The following is a 24,292-nucleotide window of genomic DNA, read 5'->3' on the forward strand; positions in this document are numbered from 1 at the left end:
ACAAACCCAATGCCCAATGCAAAAATAGTCACAGAGGTAGGAACGGACACAGGCATAGAAGAAAGCAACAAGCCTGTTAATTCCTCCCTTCTGGTCCCTTTGGGGCACTTCTGGGCAGATACTTCCTTCCCAGGCTACTCAGGAGCCTCAGGCTTATTAGCAGTGTTTTATTCTCCCAGCACTCTCAGGAGATGCTCTTCCCATTTTACATAGGGAGACACGGAGCACAGGGAGATAAAGGGCTGCCCTGGGATCGCACAGGGAGTCTGTTGGCAAGGCAGCCTCAAAGCTGGCTCGTGGAGACCAGGCAGACTGCACTGTGCTTAAATCAGCAAGGGAGATCCACGGGCAGAGAGGAAGGCATTCACAACCGAGGAGGAATCATAGGGAAGAGCCTGATGCTGCTTGACAAAGAAGAGACCAGAGGCAGGTGGTGGAGATAGAGAAATGGTCTGGAGACAGCAGCAAGTAGGAAGGGAGATGTTTAAACAAACAAACAAACAAACAACAACAAAAAAAACACAACCCTAGAGAAATGTAGTATATTTCTTCCTTGCTTCTTATTTTCTGGCGTATTCATTGCTGAGATATTGAGTCATGGGGGAAAGGGACAATTTGACACTTGGTCTCTGTGAGTGAAAAGCAGGACTGTAATCTCCCTAACACACTTCCAAGCTCGTTCTCTGCAAGCTGCCCCCAAATTCATCCAATGTGGTTGAAATTTATGTTCTGGATGTTTTGTTTTCTCTGTTTATCTGTTTATTTTGGAAAGTTGCTGGGGACATTGTGGGAGGAGATTGGATGCTTCATTGAAGAGATAGGATACTTGGAAAAATAAGTTGCAGACTGATAATTATTCTTACTTTTTAATGTCCTTTACAGAAAACAGGGTGGCCTGCTGTGTATTTTACTTGATCGGATCCATGGAGGGCTTGTGCCTCTGACTATATTTGGAAAGGTTTTGATGTTTTTTGTACTGATGCAATCAGGATGCTGATGGCCTGGAAATCATTTTCCTGATGTGGAGATCTGGAGGATCATGGGCAGGGGATGCCAACAGGCTGTGCCTGTTTTGGAGTGGCAGAGCTGGGTGGAAGGGAGCAGGAGCCAGGCAGAGCTGGAGCAGGGAAGTGAGCCAAGGGTTTTCCAAGCTGTGTTTAAAGTGCCGTCACGCTGTGCAGCCCTGAGTGGCAACAGAGTATTTGGACTTAGCAGCTTTCTTCCTCCATGGGCCTGGATGTACAGCCAGTGTGGGGGTAGGGTCTTTTTCCTGCCTTGATGGCTAAATCTCACAGCTGTCAGGAGCTCAGTTTTACCGAAGCTGTGCCATGGGGTCATCATCAAGATCAGTAATGAAGCCAGCAGAGCCTGTGGCTGCCTTGACAAAATCTCCAAGCACCCCATACCTCCTTGCAGGACTGTTGGCATCCGTTTTGTGTCCCTTGGCTGTAGGAAGCTGGACCTGGGCTCTTGCCTGATTTGCCGATTGATGATCAGAGACCATACAATTTATTTGGTGGGGTTTTTCTTTCCTACAGTCATGTCTTTTCTTAGTACAGGCTTTGCCCAAGATGCCTGCTTTAAAGCTACTTTCAATGAGGCACAGTGTACAGGCTTCAGCAGGGCCAGGAAGGGCCAGCAGGAGAGGAGGGGTTTACTAGCCCTCCGGAGATGGGGCAGTGGGTGTAAGTCCCATGTGTGGAGGCAAGGTATGCAGTGCTTTCTCCTGGGAATTCTGGTTATTGCTTGCAGTAGACTCTTTAAGTGCTGGTCTGCTGCAAGAGAAGCTGGGAAAGGGGTCCTGCAACTTGGAGATGTCAGGTCTGGCCATGGGGTAGGAACATGGGGCATGGCAGGGAGGGGAACACTTGTTGGCCAGGAGAGCCTGCCTTTTTGGGGCTTGTTGTCTTTTACCCAGGGACAGTGGCAGGAAAGTGAGCGGTTAACTTGCTTTGATGTTGTCTTTCTCTAGCTTACAGGCTGTCTGTGCCTTGCAGTAACTACTAGCTGCTTCTTCATCAGTTTTTGGCCTCTCTGGCTGAAGGGAGACCGTCTTTCTCCTGCCCCAGCAAAGGATGGTTTGAGCTGCCTTCTCTATCTCTCTGCAGCAGTGCACTCTCACTAGGAAAAGGTCTTCTCTGTCTCTGACTATGGGATGTGGAAGGGCTGTCTGGTAGTCTCTATAGTGTTGCAGCATGCTCCTGGTTGTGTTCCCACATCATGCTGAAAAGCAGCCACTATGTGAACAGCAAACTTTCTGCTGGCCCCCAGCAAGTGACCAGGCACCCTGTGGGGAGAGGGTGCTGCTCCAGCCTTCTGTACACCAGTGACACAGCTGTGAGGACACCTTCTTCCATACAAGCTGCCAGTAAATCCACAGTAGTGATGTTTATTATGAAGCTGATGTCACAGGGGTAGGCACCGTTGGGTAGCATCGGCAGTGGCTGTAATGGTGAGAACACTGCTGTGTTACAGCTGCTCTGTACAGGTTTTCTATTGAATGCTGGGAAAAAATTTCTCCATGGAAAGTCTCTCAGTCTCTCTTTGTGTGGCCACTCATTCCTTGTGAGCCTAGGCCATTTTCTTCCTTGCCCAATCCTTCTGTAATTAAAGTGTCTAGATTAGCAGTGTTTTTTCAGTACTCTTTAACAGTGCTTCCAGTGTGTTGCAGATGGTCACAGACCTGTGTGTGATACAAAGGTGTAGGAAAATAACAGGAAGGGTCTTAAGGTGGATATTTTAAGGCTGAAATGCCCCAATGGGGATGGGACTTTTGGGGGGCTGCAGCAAAGCAAAAGCTGCGCTTTTTTTAAATGCAGAGCAGCTTTCAGGCTCACTTTGCATGCAGCGACAAGCCGGCCTGAAGGAGCAAAGCTGTCAGAGCAGAGTCTAAAAGGCTGTTTCCTCCCTATCTGGCAGCTCCTGAGCTGGGGGGCAGGAGCATGAGCTGGCAACATGAGCTCTCTCCTACCAATTTGTAAAACCTAGAGCTCCCTTGTCATGCAGGGAGGCAAGTATCTCTGCAACCCTCCTAGCCCTGCTGTAAACAACAACTGCCCTCCTGGTGTTTTGCAACACCAAGGTTGGAATAAAAGCTGGACCAACGTCCCTTGGCCGGGAGCTACATCTAAACTGAGCTTGCCATGCTCTCATGGGCTTTTCTCCCTGACTGTGCAAAGTGGCCTGCTGGCACCCCTGGGGAGCTTGTTGCAAAAGGGAAGGGGCTCAGCTGCAACTTCAGGAGAACCCAGGTTGGGCTCTGTCTCTCCTGGCTAGCTCTAACTTTCCCTTAAAGCTCTCCAGCAGCCCCAAGGCAGTTCCACTCCTGCAGTGGTAAAAAGGGCTCTGGGTGCTGTCCCTGAGCATCAGGCAGTGCCTATGGGCAGGGCTGTGCTGGCCCAGGACGGTAGTTTGGGATTTTTCACCACACATGTATGGCCAGCGCTGAGCTCCAGAGCAGCCTGTGTCTCTGCCCAGTGCAGCCATGATCCATCTGATCCCAGAGGCTTTGGGGTAGTGCCTCCAAGGCCACGAGCACCACTGCAGGCAGGGTTTGCCAGGGCTGCCAACATCAGCACCCGCACTTGCTTTTATTGTTGATAGCCAGGATGGGAAATGCAATTGAGACACCTTAATGAAAAGCTAACAAAGTTGGGTTTGGAGGAAGGGCTGTTCTTCTAGTAGCCTTGCTTCTCATTGTAGAATAATGTAAATGGTTTGTGTGGGAATATTCCTACAGCAGTGTGATGACCATGGGCTGAGACCCTAGGCAAATGCAGAGTAAGAGGATCTCTGGGGGACCAAGCTGTTTATTTTGGATTGTACAAATAAATTATGATGATTTAATAGCAGCTGCTTCTCAGAGATATTTTGAGTGTCAGGCTCTGGTTACATGTGTGTAACTAGCATGTTGTGGACAAGCATTTTCTAGCCCTCCCTAATTCCTGAGTCTCACTGTGAATTGGTTTAAGTAGGAAAGCTGGTGATAGTATGTCAGTCTTGTTTGATGACCACACCACAAAATGCTGGAGAAAGTACAGCAGAGAGCTGGGGGACGCTACTGCTGCTCAAAGAAGGCACGTTGATGCGGCCGATGGGTTTCTCTTCCAAAACTCCAGCCATTTCTTGTCCCTCTGAGATCTCCAAAAAAGTTCCACATTTCTTACCTTCTGCCATCTGAGGGAAAAATATTGTTTGTATGTGACATGCTGGTTCAAAATGCCAGAGAGATGGACTGCTCAGATGCAAACCTCTAGGCCTTTTTTCCTCCTGTTTAACATAATATGGGACTTGATTTAAAACCACCAACCAAATAGAAAAAAACAAACCCCAAACCAGCTTGTATTAGAATGTTTAAAAGGGAAGAACATGGCAAATAAAGTTCAAATGACTTATTAATTTGATTTCATGCATGTCTTTTTTTCTGGATGAGACTTCCAGTGCCCAAATCCTTTTGAGATTGTAGACTTGGTCCAAAGTGTGATGGGACTCTCCTATGACCTAAATCAGTGACCCAAAGCATAATATTTTTTCTAGAACCATCTGTTTTCTCTTCTTGCCAAGGGGATTTCACAATGCCTGATTGCTCTGAATAATTGTACATGTGCAGGGATATGACTTGCCACAGGGAGAAATATTAACTGAACAAGGGCAGGTGGATGCTCTTGAGTTTTTTGAAGAAACTACTAGCCTTTAGAAGGAGAGGGTGAAGAACCATGCAGCTGAGTAATATCTTATGCCCACAATGAATTTTTTTAAGCCTACATATTTAAAAAGGAAACAAAACTACACTTACGAACTATCTGGGATAAACAGAGTAGGTACCAAGTCAGTCTGTGTTTTGACAGCCCCTTTATCAAATGTCTCTGTGATTTGGTTTGGAGCAGTGTGAAACACAGGAGTACAGATGTTGGGTGACTAATTCATGCTTCAGCTAAACTTCAATGACCATGAATGCACATCTGTTTCAACTTAGCTATCTGCTGAATGGCCTGCAACAAGGTACTCTTCTTTACAAACATCATGTTTTCATTTTTTTTACTTCACTTCTGTAAGCAGTGGCTACAGTTTGCATTTGGGAAAGTGGAAGGCACCAAGGGGCTGTGATCAGGGGTACAATGTTCAGGGCTTCTGAATCCAGCAGTAAGAACTTTTTTGTAGCATTAGCAGGATTTCCAACACAAACAACTTTCTTTTAAATCTGTCTTCCTACGAGAGATTTGCTTTTTCTTGTTCATCTTATCTGTTCTTATCACCCAGCTCTCTGACTTGCTCATTTCCTCCACTATGTATCTTTTTCTTTTCTTAATTACAAAGCTGTGGAGCGGGGGTTGGAGGCAGACCAACAGTTCCTGGTGAGAAAATGTCGTTTATATGAAACTGCCTTGATAAATTCTCAGTATTATTCTTCCAGACCAATAATCCTACTACAATATCCATAAATAAAAGCAAACAGAGGAGAGGGCTTTGATCCATCATTACAATGTCTCTTTTGGAGTAGACCCCGTAACATGGGTGCAGGATGCTAGCTATTGCTTCCTCCAGTCAGGTGTTCACTTGTGCACAGCCTTGTCTCTGCATAATATGCCCCTGCCCTAACAAGGAGGGGCGATTTGTCATGGGGGAGAAGGAGATGGGTGGTGGTTGACCAGGTGCTTTTCTTCAAGGAGGTGTTGGTGTGTTCCTGTTTAGGAGGGTAAATGCTTCTCCTCAGGAATGCCTGCCTGTACTATTGCAGTCAGCAATGCAGCATGTGTAGCCTGTTCTGTGGCTGGAGAGGCAGCCCGAGTCCCAGCTGTGCTGTGAAACAAGACCTCTTTCAGAAGGAAGAGGGAAGGTATTCTTAGCCATCCCATTTGGGTCCCAATCACTATGACTGGGCCCGGATGACAGCTGGGATGCTGTCACTGGGTGCCACCTTTAGTGTGAATGGGTTGGTCTGTGTCTCCCAGTGCATGCAGCTGTGAGCTGTCAGACCTGGTGTGTTTTTGCTGGAGACCAGGCAGATGGCAAATGGTAGAGTGAGACCTGCCAGGCGCTGCGAAGACTGTACTTGAGGAGGCATTGACTGTCTCTTGCTTGTGTCCCATCTCTGATATGGGCCTGGAAATGAGATCTTTCTCTTAGAAGTTAAAACCTTTCATGGCTGAACATTTTTTTTCCTTTCAGGAGTGTGAGTTTTTTATGAGCAAAACCAATTCAGCTTTTTGTATTTCCCAGCAAAGTCAGGATATCGATGTACTCATTTTCTTCTCTTCATAGAAACATTTTAAGCACTGTGTGATTAAATTAACTTGGACAGGAGAAGCATAGTATAGCAAAGGCTCTCCTTGAGGAGAAAATATAGCTTTAATAACTAGGGATCTGGCTTTTATTGGCTAGTAAAATTGAGAATGTAACACTGAGCATGCTCGGGTTTTTGCACTAAGCATCTCTTTGTACTTAAAGGCATCTGTTCTGTCGGTTTATTCACTGTTAACTAACTGCAAACCTCTTTAACAGCTTCTCTACATTGCTGGAAAATCCTGAGGCAGGACAAGGGCAAGTACAGCTGTCATGCCTGATGACTGATGTTGTAAATGGAGTGAGAAAGGCCCTTGAAGGGGAAGCCGTCAAAGCTGACCTAGTGGGAAAAGAGCACAGGGACATGTTTCCTCTCGAAGCATGCCAAGAGAGCCAGGCTTCGATGCATATGGGGCTTTTTCCAGTTTTGGGAAGGTGCAAAGTGATGCGCTGTGGAAGGAATGGCTCCAAAATCATTAATTACAGACTGCCCTTCTGGTGCACCTTATGACCAAGTTACTGTTAAGAATAAGGTTTTGCCAGGGCTTGAGAGCTCACTTTGTGCAGATTTCTGATGTGGAGTAGATGTTTAGGAGGACTAGGAGCAAGAAAAGGCTGTGAAATACATGGATTACTGTGATTTCTAAATGGCAAGTATAAAAATATTTTTTAAACATGATGAGGGGATAGTAGATTCTCTGTCCTCTCCTGCTCTTACCCTGAATTCCAGTGAGAGAATGCATTGTAATTTTGAAATGGGAAACACTTCTACCAGCTGTGAAGTAGAATGATGGACTTTAATTAGATGAGGAACAAGAAAATGCAGTTGAACAAACAGGCTTTCAGCAAAGAGAAAGAAACATCATAGTAGCTAAAGGGGGTAGGTGTTATCCCGATGGTAGCATCTGAATCCACCCTTGTTCAGATGACTGAACTAGATAATTTCTACATGAAAAACATCAGTAATCATAACAAAATGGGCTCATTCAATGGGTCTTCTTGAGTAACAGGATAACTTGATTATACGTTTGGGAAAAATGAGAAATAAAGAGACTGGAGAGGAAAATCTGTTATCTCTGGTTGGCCTCACTTAATGCATCTTTCCTTTTGTCTCTGAAGGTTGAGGATGTCTGGGATCTGTTCAGAGGAAGTGGCCATGTCACGAGTAACTCGCCCACCCACCTTGCCAGTGAGCTTTCAGCTCCTTGTGCTGGTGTTGCTCTGCCATGCAGATGGCATACATGCGGAGAGCCCCAGTGAACTGCCAGGGAATGACACCGAGGAGTGTGCTGGCTCGTACATCTGCAAAAAGGGTGTGATTTTACCAATATGGGAACCCCAAGACCCCTCATTTGGTGACAAAATCGCTCGGGCAACAGTGTATTTTGTAGCAATGGTGTACATGTTCCTGGGAGTGTCTATCATAGCTGACCGCTTCATGTCCTCCATCGAAGTCATTACATCCCAAGAGCGAGAAATAACCATCAAGAAGCCCAATGGTGAGACCAGCAAAACCACTGTGAGGATCTGGAATGAGACCGTTTCCAATCTCACACTGATGGCCTTGGGCTCGTCCGCCCCCGAGATCCTCCTGTCCGTCATCGAAGTGTGCGGCCATGGCTTCACAGCAGGGGACCTGGGGCCAAGCACGATTGTGGGAAGTGCTGCCTTTAACATGTTTGTCATCATTGCGATATGTGTGTACGTGGTTCCAGATGGAGAGATAAGGAAGATCAAGCACTTGCGAGTGTTTTTTGTTACGGCGGCCTGGAGCATCTTTGCCTATACTTGGCTTTACATTATTTTATCTGTGTCTTCACCTGGGATTGTGGAGGTTTGGGAAGGCTTGCTCACCTTCTTCTTCTTCCCCATCTGTGTGGTGTTTGCCTGGATAGCTGACAGGAGGCTTTTGTTTTACAAGTACGTCTACAAGAAATACCGAGCTGGCAAGCAGAGAGGTATGATCATAGAGCATGAGGGTGACCGACCCTCCTCCAAAGCTGATATCGAGATGGACGGAAAGGTTGCTAATTCTCATGTGGAGAACTTTTTGGATGGGACACTGGTGTTGGAAGTGGATGAGAAAGACCAGGATGATGAGGAAGCCAGAAGGGAAATGGCTCGGATCCTGAAGGAGCTGAAACAAAAGCACCCAGACAAGGAAATCGAACAGCTTATTGAGTTGGCCAACTACCAGGTCCTGAGCCAGCAACAGAAGAGCAGGGCCTTTTACCGCATCCAGGCCACTCGGCTCATGACCGGAGCTGGCAACATCTTGAAGAGACATGCTGCAGACCAGGCCCGCAAAGCCGTCAGCATGCACGAGGTCAACAGTGAGGTGACGGAAAATGATCCCATCAGCAAGCTCTATTTTGAGCAGGGTACCTACCAGTGTTTGGAGAACTGTGGCACTGTGGCCCTGACCATCATTCGCCGGGGAGGTGACTTGACTAACACAGTGTACGTTGACTTCCGGACAGAGGACGGGACGGCTAATGCCGGCTCCGACTACGAGTTCACTGAAGGGACAGTGGTCTTCAAGCCTGGAGAGACCCAGAAGGAAATCCGTGTTGGCATAATCGATGATGACATATTTGAGGAGGATGAGAACTTCCTGGTACATCTCAGCAACGTCCGTGTGAGCACTGAGCCCTCGGATGAGGGCGTTCTTGAGGCCAGTCGTGTCTCAACACTTGCCTGCTTGGGATCACCATCTACTGCCACTGTCACCATTTTTGACGATGACCACGCTGGTATCTTCACCTTTGAGGAGCCAGTAACTCACATCAGTGAAAGTGTAGGAACCATGGAAGTGAAAGTGTTGCGAACCTCTGGTGCACGAGGAAATGTTATTGTGCCCTACAAAACCATTGAAGGCTCAGCCAAAGGTGGAGGAGAGGACTTTGAAGACACCTGTGGGGAGCTGGAGTTCCAGAACGATGAGATAGTGTAAGTGAAGGTTTTACTTGTTGCCTACAGTCTCTGTTTGTCCAGAAATAAAATGCACTTGGCTCCCAGAGCTGCATTAGAGGTGTTTGGGTGCCAGCATATTGCAGTAAACCATGAATGGCCATATGTGCTTTGGGGAACCTGAAATGCTGCGTTCCTGCCTTGCTAACAGGCCGGAGAGTGCCTGGTCATGGGCACTCCAGCATTCAGCACTAGGGAGGTGGAACTGATGTGGGAGCCCAACCTCCTGCACCGTACCCACGTGCTGAGCAGAGCTCTATAGCCTCAGCTCTGCAGTGGAGCAGAGAACAAAACCAAGATACCTGTGACCACCCAGTCACAAGGACCTGTCTTGCGAAGGGCTTAAACTGAACATATGAATTGTGGTACCTACTTCCTCTTTCCTGTTGAGGGTCACGTCATCCGGGACTGGGCCACAGTCTGTTCTACTGCTCAGGGCTTTGTTGAAGGTCACTTTACCTCCTCCTCTTCTAAAGGCTGTAGGCCTGGGTCATTGTCCAATACATGTCTTGAAAAAATGTTGTCATGTAGGGAAGTCACATGGTTAGGATGCAACTGCAACCACATTTGGCTGCTTGAAAGTGAAAAAGAGGCTGAAAGCTGTTGGAGGCTACTCCAAAGTGTTGCTCTGTGGATGGTGAAAAAATTAGTAGTGCTGTAGCCTTATTACATTATGTGGAGAATATAAACTATCTCAATAAATCGTGGTAGAAAACGTCTATCCTTTGGTATGTCATGAAGACATTTCCTTGCCCAGCTGGTGTTCTGGGAGGAGCAGGCATTAGGAGTCCTGTTATTCCAGCCTGAGGCTGTTCCTACAGTAAAGTCTGTGTTTGCAGATCAATCCCTGCCAACAGGGACTTATCTCTGTAGCACAAAACCATCGCATAGAACTTAAAGCAGTCACTGATAAAGGGCACTGCTGTGTTGGAGAAGAGCGAACTGTTGGCTTGACTGTTATGTATTATACCACTGGTCTCTTGGGAGCTGAGACAGACCCATGACGAGTGCCAAGAGCGGTCTTTGTGTTCTGTCTGTTACCTGTATCTGCTGTGTGTGCAGAGGGAGAATAAAACTTCTTCATAAAACTTCTTAAAGTAAGAGGGAGAAAAAAGGATTGGCATTTTGACTTCTCAGGAAAAACTGAGCAAGAAGTTCAGAGCTCCAGCAATCTGGAGGCCAGAACATGCATGTTGCTCACACAAGGGTCAAGAGCACATACTTCTTGGTTCCTGAATGATAACTATAGTAAGAGGAATGCAGTTATTTGATTATATTTTTTCCCATTTGGGGAGAAGCAGGGAGTTGTCTGCAGAGATGCAATGAACTAGGCTATAAGGATATCTCCCAAAGGCTCTTTAGGTTTTATCCAGGTCACTCAGCACTTGCAAAACTGGGTTACTAGTAGTTAGATTTTGACATTTGTTCTCAGTTCCCATGGGATGTGACATGTTTACATGGCAGGCCAAACACACAGACTCTGCAACTGTGCTCAGAGGGACTGGGACTCCCCCTTGTATCCACCACTCTGGTTAGGATCTCTGTGCTGTCCTTCATCCAAGACCCGTGTCTGTTGGTGCTCAGTCTGTGATGTGGGGTTGTGCAGTGAGATGGTGATGCCTTCTCCCTGGCACTGCTGTGCCTACTGCCTCTGGTGGTGGCTTTCCCTCCACTACACTATCCACTGCTGACTTTTGCCAACAGGGCAGTAACCAAGGGGTGTGCTGGAAATGAGCTGACCACATCCTGTTGGGTCTGCTGCCTGGCCTCCTGGGGTGTGCTGGTGTGCCCTCACCAGGGCAGCAAGCCTCCTCCTTCCTCTTTTTACTGGCTGTCAGAATGTGCACTGCAGGCACAAAACAGGGGAAAACAGTTTTCTTAGAAACTTCAGTGTGTTTTTTTCTGTGCAGATGCCATCATATCTCTATTGCCTTTGAACTGTCTCTCCCTGTAATCACAGGGAGGGACGATACATAGGAAGCACCATTTTAGGAGTTCACAGTGTGGTACAGATGCTTGGGGAATGGTGCATAAGGAGATGGTGGCTACAGGGCCAGGTATTGACTAAAGGGTTTTCTGCATTCAAGTGGGAGAGGACATGCACAGAATGAAACTCATAGTACATATTCCAATCTGTATCTGAAAGGCAGTAGATACTAGTCTAAAACTGAGGTGCTACAGTCCATGTTCAGGTGTTGGATGGTACAATCTGACTTGCAGAAGATTTCCTGCAGGCCCATGTTTTCTTGGGCACAAATTTAGGGCAGCCCTGCAGCACAGAGGCTGAGTGGTCCTGACACTGAGCTGCTGCTTACAGGCATCCTCCCTTGGAAGAATTTGCTCCAATGGTAATAAAGAAGATATATTAGCACAATATGTGGATTATAGAGCTACAGCCTGTTCATTCTGTCATTGCTTGATAGTGCCGTGCTTTAGCTAAATCACAGTTACGTAGAATGGTGCAATTCTCTAGCACATTGGATTCAATAGAGTTCTAAAATTTCAGGTTTTCCCGTGCTCTGGTGGCCAAGAGATGTCTTTGCTGCCCTTTCTAAAGGTCTTTAGTGCCTCTTCAGCTCTACCACTCAGGTCTGTATCAATCAGCTTGGTAAAATTGAGTAAGATGTGTTTTTCTGGGGCACTAATAACAAAGGTAGGGCAGTACCGGGAGACACGAAGATAAAAGAAAAGCATTCGCGAGCCTCTATTATTAGAAGGCTGGCTTGCTGGTAAGTCCCAGTAAAATTAGAAAGCGCTGGAAGGACCCTGATCTTCTGGAGACCTTCCTCTGGTTCCAAAAAAGCCTAATTACATAATTTGTTGTTTGTTTGCAGTGTCCAGAGAGACTTTCCCATTTGGCAGTCTGTTGATGTCCCCCTTCCCAGAGTACACAAAATAGCTGTTTAACTGCTGAAGCCATGCTACTTCATTTGTTTAAACAAACATCTCATTCTGAGGCTACCAGAAAAGATATGTAGTGGAGAAGATGCTGGTTCTCCTGTGGAACATTTTATCCCAGCTATGCCTCTTGGAGTGATGTTTTTCTGCTCCTTGTTCCTGAAACACAGCTTGTGTGTTCAGTGGATGCATATTACCAAGTGAAAGAAACAGCATTTAAATGCATTTTGCAAAGGGGTTACCTGTGTTTTCATGACAAATTGTTCCAAGCTGTGTGGGAAAGCTTAAGATGTTCGACTGGGGTTCAGCAAGGTCAGTCTCTGTGGTGCTGCACTGGTCCCTGGGGCTCTGAGACATTGCTGTAGGACAAGGTACTATGATTTAAAGTGTAAGAGAGAGCCTTCCCTCTGGGACCATCCTCAACAAGGTGATTCCAGCCTTGTCTTGCGTCTCCACTAACAACTAAAGCTTTCTTGATGAGAACATGGAGATGTGTAGTTGTAGGCTCTTCCTGTCCACTCGCCTACTACAGCTATTGTGATCATAGAAGAGGTCCCTGGTTCATCTAGCCAGGCTATTTTTATCTCCTGAGTGAATGGTAAATAATTCAAAAGAAGTCCAGTTTCCTATATTAGAGAAGGAAGCACTCCTCTCAGCTGATATCCCATCAGTTCTTCTCCTTTCTATCTTGGAGCATCAGGAGGGGTACCTCTTCCAGAGGTGACTGCAAAGCTATATGGAAATAGTGTGTTCTTTCGTATTCAAAAAATTGTAATTTTTTTTAGAGGTAACATTCAGAGATAACTAGAGATCTATTACAGTCTGCGTTCCAGATGTCTGCCCACACCACCCTAAAAGAAAAGTTTTTACTGCATTAATGTCAGTGAGGAAGATGGCACATACAGTTATGTGGACAACCAATCAAACTTGTATTTCACCAATGCATTCACACCTATAAATGCTTGGAAAATCTTATGTCAAATTATCTCACGGTTCGTAGTATACAGTTCAGCTGTTTTTATAAGAGATGTCTGCTGCAGGTTTAGGAAGTGACAGAGATGCCCACTGAATCTGACTTGCCCAAGTCAGCTTCAGTATTTCTCTGGAAGCATAAATCTAGGAGTTGAATGCTAAGAGAGACAAAAACACCAGCTAAATCCTCTGATTTTTTTAGGGAAAGTGTCCCCAGAAATCACATAACTCCCAAGAGCCCTTTAAAAACATCAATGTCAGTAAATATAGATTGTGGCAGGAGGGGAACCAAGTGGTACTGCTTTTTTAAGTACCCCTTTTCTTTTCCAAAAGAAATTGGGTGAGGTATTTCTAAAGAAACAGCAAAAGCAGTATCCTGACTCAGCCCTGGGACCCCTCTATGTCAGTTTTGCACCTACAGCCTGCAACTTCAGAGAAAAAAAATAAAGCCTTCAGCATGGGCAGCCTTGCAGTAGGATGCAGTTGAAGAGCAGGGTGTCTTCTGCTGTGGCAGAGACACAGCTGTAAACCAGGCTGAAGGAGAAGCAAACAAACATTCCCCTTTGAAGGTTTCATTGTTGGGCACTTTCTCCTGCTCTCTGTGGTCCCACTTTGTTTGGCTGGACCAATGTGCATCCCCTCAGTGAACAGCCCCAACTTGCATAGGGTTAATATCTGGCAGCACAGTGTGAGATATCAAAAGAGACCAAACAAAGATTAAACTCTTACTTGGCCTACTTCCAGAGCCCAGCTTGGGGTTTAGAGAGTGTTTTCCCCTCACCACTGGAAGTCTTGCCTGTCCCAGTGGGATTTGCAGGCAGTACAAATATGGCCACCTGGATCTAGAGCTTGAATCTTTGGCAGGAACACCCAGTGCTCCTGGTCCACCCAGTAGAAGTCCAGCTTATGGAAGGTGGCCCTGGCTGTGGCCCACAGCAGGGGTCTGATTAGGTGTGTTGCTCCACGCTGGGGCATGGCATGGGGGCCTGTTTCTCTTTCCAGGGGAGTTTTGAGGAGGAAAATTCACTGGGTCTGAAATGAATCGTTGCTTTGGTTCCTGAAGGCCAAAAGTTGGTTGTTCCTTCTTAAGAAGGGAAGATGCAGCTATAACAGGACTGTCTTTTCTTTTTCTCCTCTTAATTCAAATAATGTTTAGTCTTTCCTGAACATGACTTAATATCTCCCAGCCATGGGCATATCTCTTAAACTGCGTGGACAACCCCACACAGTTCTGTTAGGAGGCATCAAGGAAATGAGGTGTGAACCCGCTGTGCTGTGCCCAAGACAGGTCTCAAGCCTGTGAAGCATGTACTTGCAGCTGTGTCTCCAAGCGTCTCATGGCTTGGTCTGGTCCTCTGCTCCCTGGAGCAAGAGCCAGTGTGTCTGCTCCTGTCGCATGTCACGATGGTGTCGTAGGAAAAGTCCTGCCTGTGGTGTGCTTGGGGAGGGTGAGCATGGGATGCTGCAGACTGTGCTGTTTGCCCAAATAAGTCAGGAAATCTAGGAACTTGATTTGGTGATGTGTCCTGTGGAGGGGCTTAGGCAGCAGAGTTGTGTCACTGGATGAAGCAAGTTGTGCCAGTACATCACTGGGGGTGAATGAGGCGGGGGAGAAGGGTGAGGACAAGAGTGGTTAGCTCTCTCTGAACAACTGACACAGTTTTTGTCCTTGAAAAACCAATGTTTCCTTATTTGTAATGAACTGTTGTTGGCAATTTACTGCTGCCAGCTGCATCTCTGTGGTTGATTAAGGGAGCTTGGATCTTAAATATGTAATAACTCCCTGAAAGCCATTGAGAGGTAGTTATTAGCTTCATCAGGGCCTGTGTACACATCCGCTGTGCTCCTTTATGAAAAGGCTACCTATTAAATGCATTGTAGTAATTTCTAAAACGCAGGATCTAGGCTTGTTTTAAAAATTAAAACAACAACCCTAGCAAAGCCTGTTGGCATGGGAAAGTTTTCTTGGAGCGAAGCACTGCTGCACAGCTCCTTGCTGGGGAGACAAGAATGGGGGATAGGAGAAGTCCTGTCCCCCTTTGCAGACCCTTCTTTCCCTGGCGTGTGCTTGAGCACTGCTGGCAGCAGCATTGGCACCAGCAGTGATATTCAGGTTTTGTCAACAGAGCCGTCATCCGCCCCTCTCCCTCCTGAGCACATGGGATCCATTGCTGTGGCAAAACCTTGAACAGGGAGAGGTAATTCATTAGTACACGGGATCCTGATGCAAGTGCAGCTCAAGTTGTGCATCTGGCTTGGGAATAGACTTCTTTCCTCTGTCAGTTTGCCCTCGGGTTTGAACTCAGTGGATGGCACTCGGTATTCTTGCAGCAGCAGGGCTGAATTTGTGGGCTTAAAACGAGAGTGACAGAACAAAAAGCAGACAGCTGACCACAGACGGCATCCAAGCAGATGGGCAGAGAAACATCTGCTGTTATCCAAAGCCAAACAGAGAGAAGCTGGACCTGCCAGACAACCGACTGAGTCAGAAGCAGACCCTCCTCAGAGGGAGAGGCTGAGCCCAGAGGCATCATCCCACATGCTGCAGGCAGATAGAGCACGATCAGGCAGCTCTCTGCTGACAGGGGGATGTGATGTTGCTCTGCCCTTGTCAGGCAGGCCTACCAGAGGCGATGCACAGTCTTCCATGCCTGGATCTGGCTTGTATATGTCTCTACTGGCATTGCTCACACCAGGGACAAAATCATGTGTTCACTATCAAGGACATGCACATCACTGCCATGCAAGGGAAAAGTCACCTATCCTATGCCTTCTCTCTGCTCCTTTCCCCGTTCTCCAGCACCATAGGATAACAGTTTTAGCTTAACCTTCACAGTCTGGTCTTGTCAAACCACCTGTGTTTCTTCAGTACTCTCAGATGAGGAGCGTTGATTAACAGTCTTTCACAGCCACAGTGTTTGTAATGCTGGGTGCACGGCCTCGCTGTGCTGGTACTACTGGGTATGTTCTCTTTTTTGCAGTCTTGGGCATGGCTGGAGTTAAGGTCAGCCCTCTCCAAGTCATAAATGCCATTTAGCCTGAGGACATCTTGGGAGATATCAAAAGCTATACTAATGAAGTTTCTGACAGTGACATTTGAGGCTTTGTGCTGGTTTCCAAGAATGGCAATGCTGGATCCTGGGTGACAACAAATAATAACGGCATTCTCCGTTTTAAAAATATCTTAGTGTAAGAGAGAAAATATTCCCACTGCTGTGTAAGTGAGAGGGTAACCAGCATGGGCCTCCTCCATCCAGTCCCTATATGGCTCCATTTCCATAATGTCTGGACTCCTTCCTACACAATCAAAGTAACAATAAAATGTGTCTGGCAATGGGAAACAAAGCAGCAACAAAGATGGGGGTATGACTGGATCCCTGTGAATTGGGTGCTGGAAGGAGAAAGATGGAACTGATGGCATATGCCTGCCCCATCAGAGCAAGGTCCTGTCCAGAGGAAGGTCCTCTGAGTGCAGATCTCTCAGTGGCTGAAAACAGGGGTGGGGACCAACTGAGTGGAATTCAGTGCAGAGATACTACCTGTGGGGTTTTTTTAGAGGTGGTTGAAATTTTATGGCATTCTTGTCAGCAAGCTTCTTTGCAGGTTGGAGGGCTTGAGTAATTCCTCTGGTTATTTGCTCCTGTTAAAACACTGGTGTGCACTAGTCACACACTGTGCTATTTTGGGGTCATGCAATATGGCTCTAATTCAACCACAAGACCAGTACGCCCTGCGGAGACCCTTGTCCCAAGGGCCAGATGCACTGTCACCAGGTGGCAAAGCTGTTGTCTCACTGGCTGGGACATAAGAAGGACATGAAGTTTTTTATTGGGTCCAGAAGAAAACAAATGCACAAAAAAGGATTGATTTGCTCTGAGCTCTTTTGCTCTCAACTCGGTTGCTTGCTTCCTAGTAAGAAACTCATTTTGAGATGTGCTTGCGTGTTCGTGTTTTAATTTATCAGTAAACATCATCCTAAAGAACAAAATAGTTATATGTTGAGTCTTCGCTAACAATTTGGATTTATCTATTAGCACACTCATCAGCCCCTCAAACTTCCCAGGCAGACTCTCAGCTCCTCAATATGTGCAGGTATCCCTGCCCTTCCCCCTGGCGCTTGCACCCCCCCATTTCTGTGCAGGTCATGTGGCTGTGGCTCTGCCATCTTCTGCCCCAAAACCTTCATGCATCCTGAGCACTGCTCTCACCAGTGTTGTGACAGATGACTTATCCTGGCATGCCTTTAGATAAGGGCAAGCAACACGCCTGTCTGGACACTGTGGACATTGTGCTCCGAGGAGCTGTGCGCCCTCGGCCACAGCCCTCCCTTCCCTCTCAGCAATGCCACTGTGCAGCCCAGCTCTGCTGTCCTCACGCTGCACAGCTCTCACACAAATTCACAGCCCTGTCACAGCATATAAGGCAGAAAAAAACTCAGTTCTGCAGGGAGTCTGGAATGAATCGAGCTGCAGTGAGCAGGGGAGAGACGCCCTGGTTTCATTGAGAAGAGGAGCCTTGATCTGAGACAAAACTTGTTACTTTGGCTCAAGCAGGTAGGGAGCAGGTTTTACCTGGCACCAGAGTCTGCATAGGAACCAAGTGTTTGCTTGGTGCAGTAGATTTCCATTCACACTTTAGGTTTGGTTATGGAAATTTATCTTCCTCCTCAGCTTAGCCTGGGTATGTGACAGAACCTAGGGGAATAAGCTATCACCCCTGCATAGGGTAAAAATAATGTAAACAAAGTCAGTATTAATGCCCTGGGCACAAATCATCCTACCACAGGGAAAAGGGAGGGAAGCATAGCAGGAGATTTACCTGACTCATGAGCTCTCCAGTGACCTGGAACTCAGGAAAAATCATACAGAAACCTGAAAATAGGTCAGTTTAGTAGGGAGGATTGTAACAGAGCAGCGTGGGAGTGTTGGGTCAGAATCAGTCTGAGCATGAACTGGACAAGAATTAGATGGGAAGGAGATATTCTGGACATTCATGCCTTAGCAATGCAGACAGAGAAGGGGAAGGTAGCTGAACAACAGATGCTACTGAGAAGCAGTGGATGTTTGTGTTGATGAGGCCTGCAGGTGTAGGAAAAAGATGATGGAATCTGCCTGTCCCCAGACCCAGAAGGCATACTGAAATCTAGCTTCAAGTTGTGAGGGGAATGCATGAGGGACTCTTAGCAGTCCCTCTGGAAGGTTTCATAGGCAATAGGTGATGTGCAGGCAAGCTCAGAAGCTGCCTTCAAAAGCAGCTCAGCTAGATTAGGTCTGTTTTTGTACCTAAATGAGCCTAGAATAAATCAACACATTATTTGTAAGTACCTCAAAGATAACGAGGAGATGAATAACAGCCAGCATATATTTGTCAAGAACAAGTCTTAAGCCAACCTAATTTCCTTTTATGCTAGTCTTTTGGGTAAGGGAGAAGCAGTGTCATCATATCACTGAGCTTCAGAAGGGCTTGTAATGTTGCCTAGTTCAGTACTGTCATAAGGAAGACCTGGCTAAATGGGCCACTGGGGTGATGGGATCTAACCTGTCTGGAAAGAGAAATGTGTCATTGAATAGGGGTGAAAAGGTGTTCAGTAGGTTTGTGTCCTGAAACAGAGCTTGTTGGGCATGGGAAAGAGAAAACTGGTGTTTTAACTTGCAGATAGAAAGCGTATAGAGGTTGGAAGTGTTTATGAAAGGTCAGATGGGGATTTACAGAGATGGGCTGTGAATTAGTTTGAAGAGAAGACACTGTAAAGTGTTTGTGCAAGAATAGTCATATGCACAAATTCAAGTGGGAGGGGAACAACCAAGTTGAGGGGGTGCTGTTATGACCTGGCAGCCAAATCTGAGCTCACAACATCATGCTCTTGCAATGAATAAGACAGATGTCATCTTGAAGATATTCAAGCGGGGGGTAGCCATCCTTGTGCTCTCTGCTCAGCTGTGTCCAGCTCTGAGCAATCTGAACACTGAAGAGGTTAAGAGTCCAATGGAAAGCACAGAAAATGACTGGTGATCTGAGAAACGTGACCCAAGGTGAGAAACTACAACAACTGGTGCTGTTTAATTTAGAGAGAGGTATAGGGAAGACGTAAGCCTTGAGCTTGGTAAAGGGCAATAAGACATTCTCTGTGTCTTCAGGGTCTTGAGGAAGCAGCAGAAGCAATTCAGATTAGTCAGCAGGAAAATTTCCTCGTAGTACAGAAGGGTCCACTCAGAAGGAGCTTGCGGGAGTGGGTGACCTCTGTTGACAGCAGGGAACAGCTTAGAAGACGTTGCCCAAAATGATACCAGATGTAATGTCTCTTTCAGGACACGTTGGGTCAGATGAGGTCTTGGCAACTCTTCCTCTTCTGTTGTTATGTGCTAGGGAAGCAAAAGTGTCCATCATGAGAGTTGCACTTCAGTCAGGTGGCACCCGTCCTGCATGGTCTTCTGCCACAAACATGTGATGGGATGGCATGCAAAGCAACCTACAAATGGAGCAGAAAGACCTTCACAGGTTCCCTGTGGCCACTCACTCTGGGCTCTTTGCTCACAAGGGATATCTGGGATAGGGCCACTGCTTGCCTGCTGTCCGTGTCCTTTGCTAATAATTAGATGCAAACCAAGCTTCCCTTCAGGAGAGCCCTGTCCCCCTGGGGGAAGAAGCAAGGCTGCACAGATTAAGGAAGCTAATTAGAGGGAAGAGAGCATTGGTACCAAAGCCCCAACAGTAAACTTTGAAATCTAGATAAGGGAGCAGTATTTAATTATATACCATTAAAACACCGTATCTCAGCCCCTTGAGAACTGGCAGTCTTGGAAAGCCCTCAGAAAGGTGCTAATGAACAGATCTGAAGGCGGCAGTGGGCTAGGAGCTGTGCTTACCGAACTTTACCTGCGAAACACATCTAAAGAGAAGAGCTAGGAAAATTCCCTTGGACCACTGTCTCCTTATGCCTGTGTGATGTCCTCCCTCTCCCAGAGCAGGTAATGGGAACCCAAATCTTGGGAACTGAAAGGGAGATTGCTCTGCTCTTGTACATGCAGCTGAGCAAGACCACTGCAGACACCCATGCAAGGAGAGGCTATCCTAACAACGTTGGGAAAGTTGGAGAGGGTTGTAAATACTTAGTCTGAGAAAGATAAACAATCTTTGTGCCATTTTCTCCCAACACACAGGAGAAAAACCTCCAGCCCCTGTGCCTGCCAGCTAGGAGTGTCCTGGTATCTCCAGGGAGGACCATGACGATGTTCCCCTATGCTCCACAAATCCTGCAAAGTTATCTTGGGTTTTTTTCCTTCAAGTTCCCTCTAGGCTTTAAAGCAGCTACTTCCCCTCCCAGCTCCTTTGCTGCTTCATGTACATAGTCCCTGACTTCTGATCCTTTCACCTGTCCTCTTCAATCCAGGAGGGCCATTTGGTTTCCCTGTAAAGTGCCTGCCTTATGTTTTAACATTCCCTATTGCACTGTTGCTGCTGAGATAGCAAGCTTTGTGGACTGCAGCAGTAGCTTTTATCCCATAGCTGCTGCTGGGCGTTAATGCAGAACATCCAAAAGCTTGGATGGATTCATATAATTTGGCAGAGTAGAACTGCAGAACCAGCCTGAAGTTTTCCAAAATTCCTCTTCCTCAGCAACTTCAAAGCCTTAAGGAAGGCTTTTAGTTCAGCCTTGGGTGCCAAAGGAAGTGGTCTCTGTTTTAATTTGTAAATATAAAGTGCCAGAGGGCTTCTACCCTCTGAAGGCAGTAACTTCAAAAAACACAAGTGAAATGCTAGGGCTCCTTTTCCTGCATCCTTGTCTCCTGTCCTTGTTCAGGAACACACCTAGCACAAGGTGCGAGCTGCAGGTGGGGGAAATGGGCTGGAACCTCAGGCAAGGGGCCATAAACTGGTGCCGACCTGTTGCCTGACAAAGGGCACTGGGACCTTCAGCGCTGGCCAGGGGGTTGCCAGTCACCCAGAGAGTCTGAGAGAACCCATATAAACAGTGAGAAGACCCAAGACCAAATATCACCATGGGACCAAGAGGCACATGTAAGGAGTATAAAGAGCATGAGAGGAAGAGGCAGGCAGACTGTAAGGGTACAAAAGCCAAGGGGTTCCTTCATTGACCCTGGAGGCACCAGCTCAGGCTGTTATGGTGTCCCTGCTCCACGATTAAATTACTTGATCCAGACAGCCAGGACTCTGCTACAGGAAACCTGGGGTCGACCCCGTGAGGGAATCTTGTCTGACAGTGAGTGTGGTGTGTGGTGGGAGCCAAGCAGGGCACCTGTGGGTTCACTGGAGCTGCCCACTGCGAAGGCGCTTCAGTTCCAACAGTTTAAATCTTGGGTGGTGCATGTGTGACTCCCAGAGTGGCTCCTGTATGGTCAGACAGGAATGTTTCCTTAACACTCTTTTGCCTGGTCTTTGCCCCTACATTCTGTTCGGCACAGAACCTTTCTCCTTTCAATGCACAGAGCCCATGAGTCACATCTGTGATGTTGTCACAAACAGCTTCCCTGGTGATACAGCTGCTTAAAATGTTACAAGACCTGAAAGTGATGCCAGTGCCATTGAGGTTAATTTTATTTGTCTGAGCCTTTCTGGTGATGTTTTCCTCTGCTGTGCCAAGAGCTAAAACCTCAGGGTGTGCTTCACTCATTGTGTTTTAGGTGAAAATTAAATTTCTTGTTGAATCCCAGAGCTCCAAGAGCTGGGGTTTTAAGAAAAATTCTGACTACTATTTAGTGTGCCCTGTCTGGTCCTTGGTGTGCCACAGAAGAATTTGCCATGCTTTGGGGGAAGAATTGCTGTCTGTTGCCAGTCCTGCAGAGCTGGAAGGCTTAAGGCCAGAGGAGCTGGAAGGCTTAAGTTGCTTCTCAATTCATGTATTCCTACATTAGTATGAATGAGCATGTTGGTCTCTTGCAAATATACAAACAGATTTCTACAAAACACTTGCTAATGAACCAAAACAGCAGTTTGTCCTTCCAGTGATTTGTGGGGAGTCAGTAAAAGACTCAACCTGGGGAGCTCATTACACTGCTGAAGTAGTGCATTTTTAGGGGAGATGCTGGGAAGTTATTAGCTGCCAGCTGTGAGGCAGGACAAGAGGCTTGGCAGTGCCGGGAGGAAACCTCTGAGAGGTGATGTCTGTTGCCTCTGTGGGCACAAGCACAGGGGCAAGACAGACAGGCTGTGGTTGTGGGGCACAGGAAGTGCTGATTTCCACCCCCAGTCACTGTAATCTCATGGCCAGGTGTGCTGATATTGTGCTGGGGTGTTAGGTTTCTGGTGTGAAATGGAGGAGAGCAGAGCCCAGCATCAGTGAGAAGGGAGAGCCACAGCAGCCTACTTGAACACTTAGCCACACGCATTGTATAAACCAGAGATGACCTGGAAAATACAGTCAGACTCTCAGGGTTTAAAAAACAGGCACTTAATCCTATACATCAAAGAGAGTGTGGCACTCTTCAGCCACTGCTCTGCTTCACAGAGGCACAGTTCATTTGTCACCTGCAGCTATTGCACAGCTCAGCTACAAAGCTAAACCACCCCATTGCCCTTTCCTCTTGGTATGAGTAGATGGGCTTACTCACACAGCAACTGCAGCCATCTCCAAAAGGGATGTATATACCTCAAGGTGCCCATATACCTAAGGGCTGCATATGCTTATGCCTCAGCAATTAGAGTAGGTGGAAGACCAACGAGGGAAATTCATGTATGGGGATGAGGTAAAAGGTGATGAATGCACGATGATAATTGGAAAAGAAGGAGCAGGAGGGAAAAATGAAAGAGGGCCCAAAATCACAATGGTTCGTATGAATGGTTCCTCTCTGCTGCTGCTGAGCACATCCAGAGCTGCAAAGTGCTTAGGATCCTCTTCAGAGGGCCCCTGTCCCACCAAACCTTAGACCAAAGTTGTACTGTTCACATTTGCAACAGGTAGTTTCAAACAGGTAGTTCGAAAAAGCCCTTTGGCTCTTGCTGCGGAATGAGTTTGACATTCGTATCTTAAATGCATTGAGCTGATATTGCACAAGTTTCAGCTTCAGTGTGTTTGCAGGGAGAACCCTGGCTTGGTTCTAGGCAGCAAAGGTTAAAAGCAATGAGGAAAAGAGAATACTTCTGGCCTTGCCAAGAAAAATCACTTGCATGGTAAAAGGAGAACTAAATTGATCTGAATTTGCCTGCTGCTTGTCAGCATTTCGGTAGTCACACTCTGTGTGGATGGATACATGCATGTGAGAGAGGGAAAGAAAAAAAGATAACATGAGGAGTTCCATATTTAATATTGTGTTAACCCATTCCCTCTCAGCTAGAGTAGAGGTTTAAAATTCCTCTGCTGTACATGAAGGATGTACTGATCTGTGTGAACATTATTTAATTAGGGAAGAAAGCTTTACCTTTCAGGAAAACTGCAACTGAATAAACCAGTTTGGAAGCCTCTAAGAAATTAATTGAAGTTCAGGGTTGCAGGGGGGAGACTGGAAACTTAAGCAGGGGATGCATTTCAGACCAAGTGTTTTGAAAACCCCTGCTAACAGCAACTGTGACAGAAGGTGAAGCAACAACACTTCAGCACCTCAATTTCTCTGTAAAAGCCTATACATTGAAAAGGTATATATCATCAGGCAACTCGTGCAACAGCTCTTTGCAAGTAGGAATTTTCTTCTAGCACCCTAGTTATGTGATGGAAAATGCTGCAAAGGAGCAGATGGGAGTCGCAAAGCCACGTGCCATTTTTGGACCCAGAGCTCAGCATGATGGTGATCTCCACCAACACCCATGGGGAGCAGTGCCTGCCCTCCAGCCTTTGCTGGGTACAGGGCGCTTTGATTTGTGGCATAAGTTTTATTCACTTCTTTTTGAGATTAGACACATGGGCTAATTAGAGGAGAATGAGTGAGCTCAGCTAACTCATTTGAACGCGGGTAGCTTTAGGCTTGCATTTGGGTCATTAAAAATGAAGTAAAATGATGTTCTCTTTGCACCAGTTATTGTGAGCATGGGCCTTGATTTGGCAGCAGTTATCTCCCCAACACCACTGCACTAATGACTTCTAACACAGAAAGAGCAGTGTGTCATTAACACAGAGGGGTGGTGGGAATCTACTGTAGGCAAAGGAGAGTCTGAGACAGACAACTTTATGTCACCCCTGTAGCAAACCCAGGATTAACTGGCTGAGTTTAAACCCTTG

General features: G+C 46.7%; 1 protein-coding gene and 1 long non-coding RNA gene across 5 annotated transcripts in view; one reads left to right on the forward strand and one right to left on the reverse strand.

Annotated features, from left to right (window-relative positions):
• SLC8A1 (solute carrier family 8 member A1) overlaps positions 1-24,292 on the forward strand; it is a 128,524-nt gene that overhangs the window by 7,144 nt on the left and 97,088 nt on the right. For all 4 annotated transcript variants that reach the window (XM_027709857.2, XM_039381340.1, XM_027709856.2 and 1 more), the window contains one exon: positions 7,402-9,231. In XM_027709857.2, the coding sequence (XP_027565658.1) occupies positions 7,409-9,231 (1,823 nt within the window). In that variant the 5' untranslated portion in view covers positions 7,402-7,408. The remainder of the gene's footprint in view (positions 1-7,401; positions 9,232-24,292) is intronic.
• On the reverse strand, positions 19,156-21,508 carry LOC113982027. Its single transcript, XR_003538626.2, has 2 exons — positions 21,220-21,508; positions 19,156-19,591 (listed from the first exon to the last, which is right to left on the reverse strand). It is a non-coding gene; the product is annotated as an uncharacterized LOC113982027 (long non-coding RNA).

This window comes from Pipra filicauda, unplaced genomic scaffold (genome assembly GCF_003945595.2).
Source record: "Pipra filicauda isolate LSUMZ 115617 unplaced genomic scaffold, ASM394559v2 scaffold109_size3271384_pilon, whole genome shotgun sequence".
Taxonomy (NCBI): Eukaryota; Metazoa; Chordata; class Aves; order Passeriformes; family Pipridae; genus Pipra; species Pipra filicauda.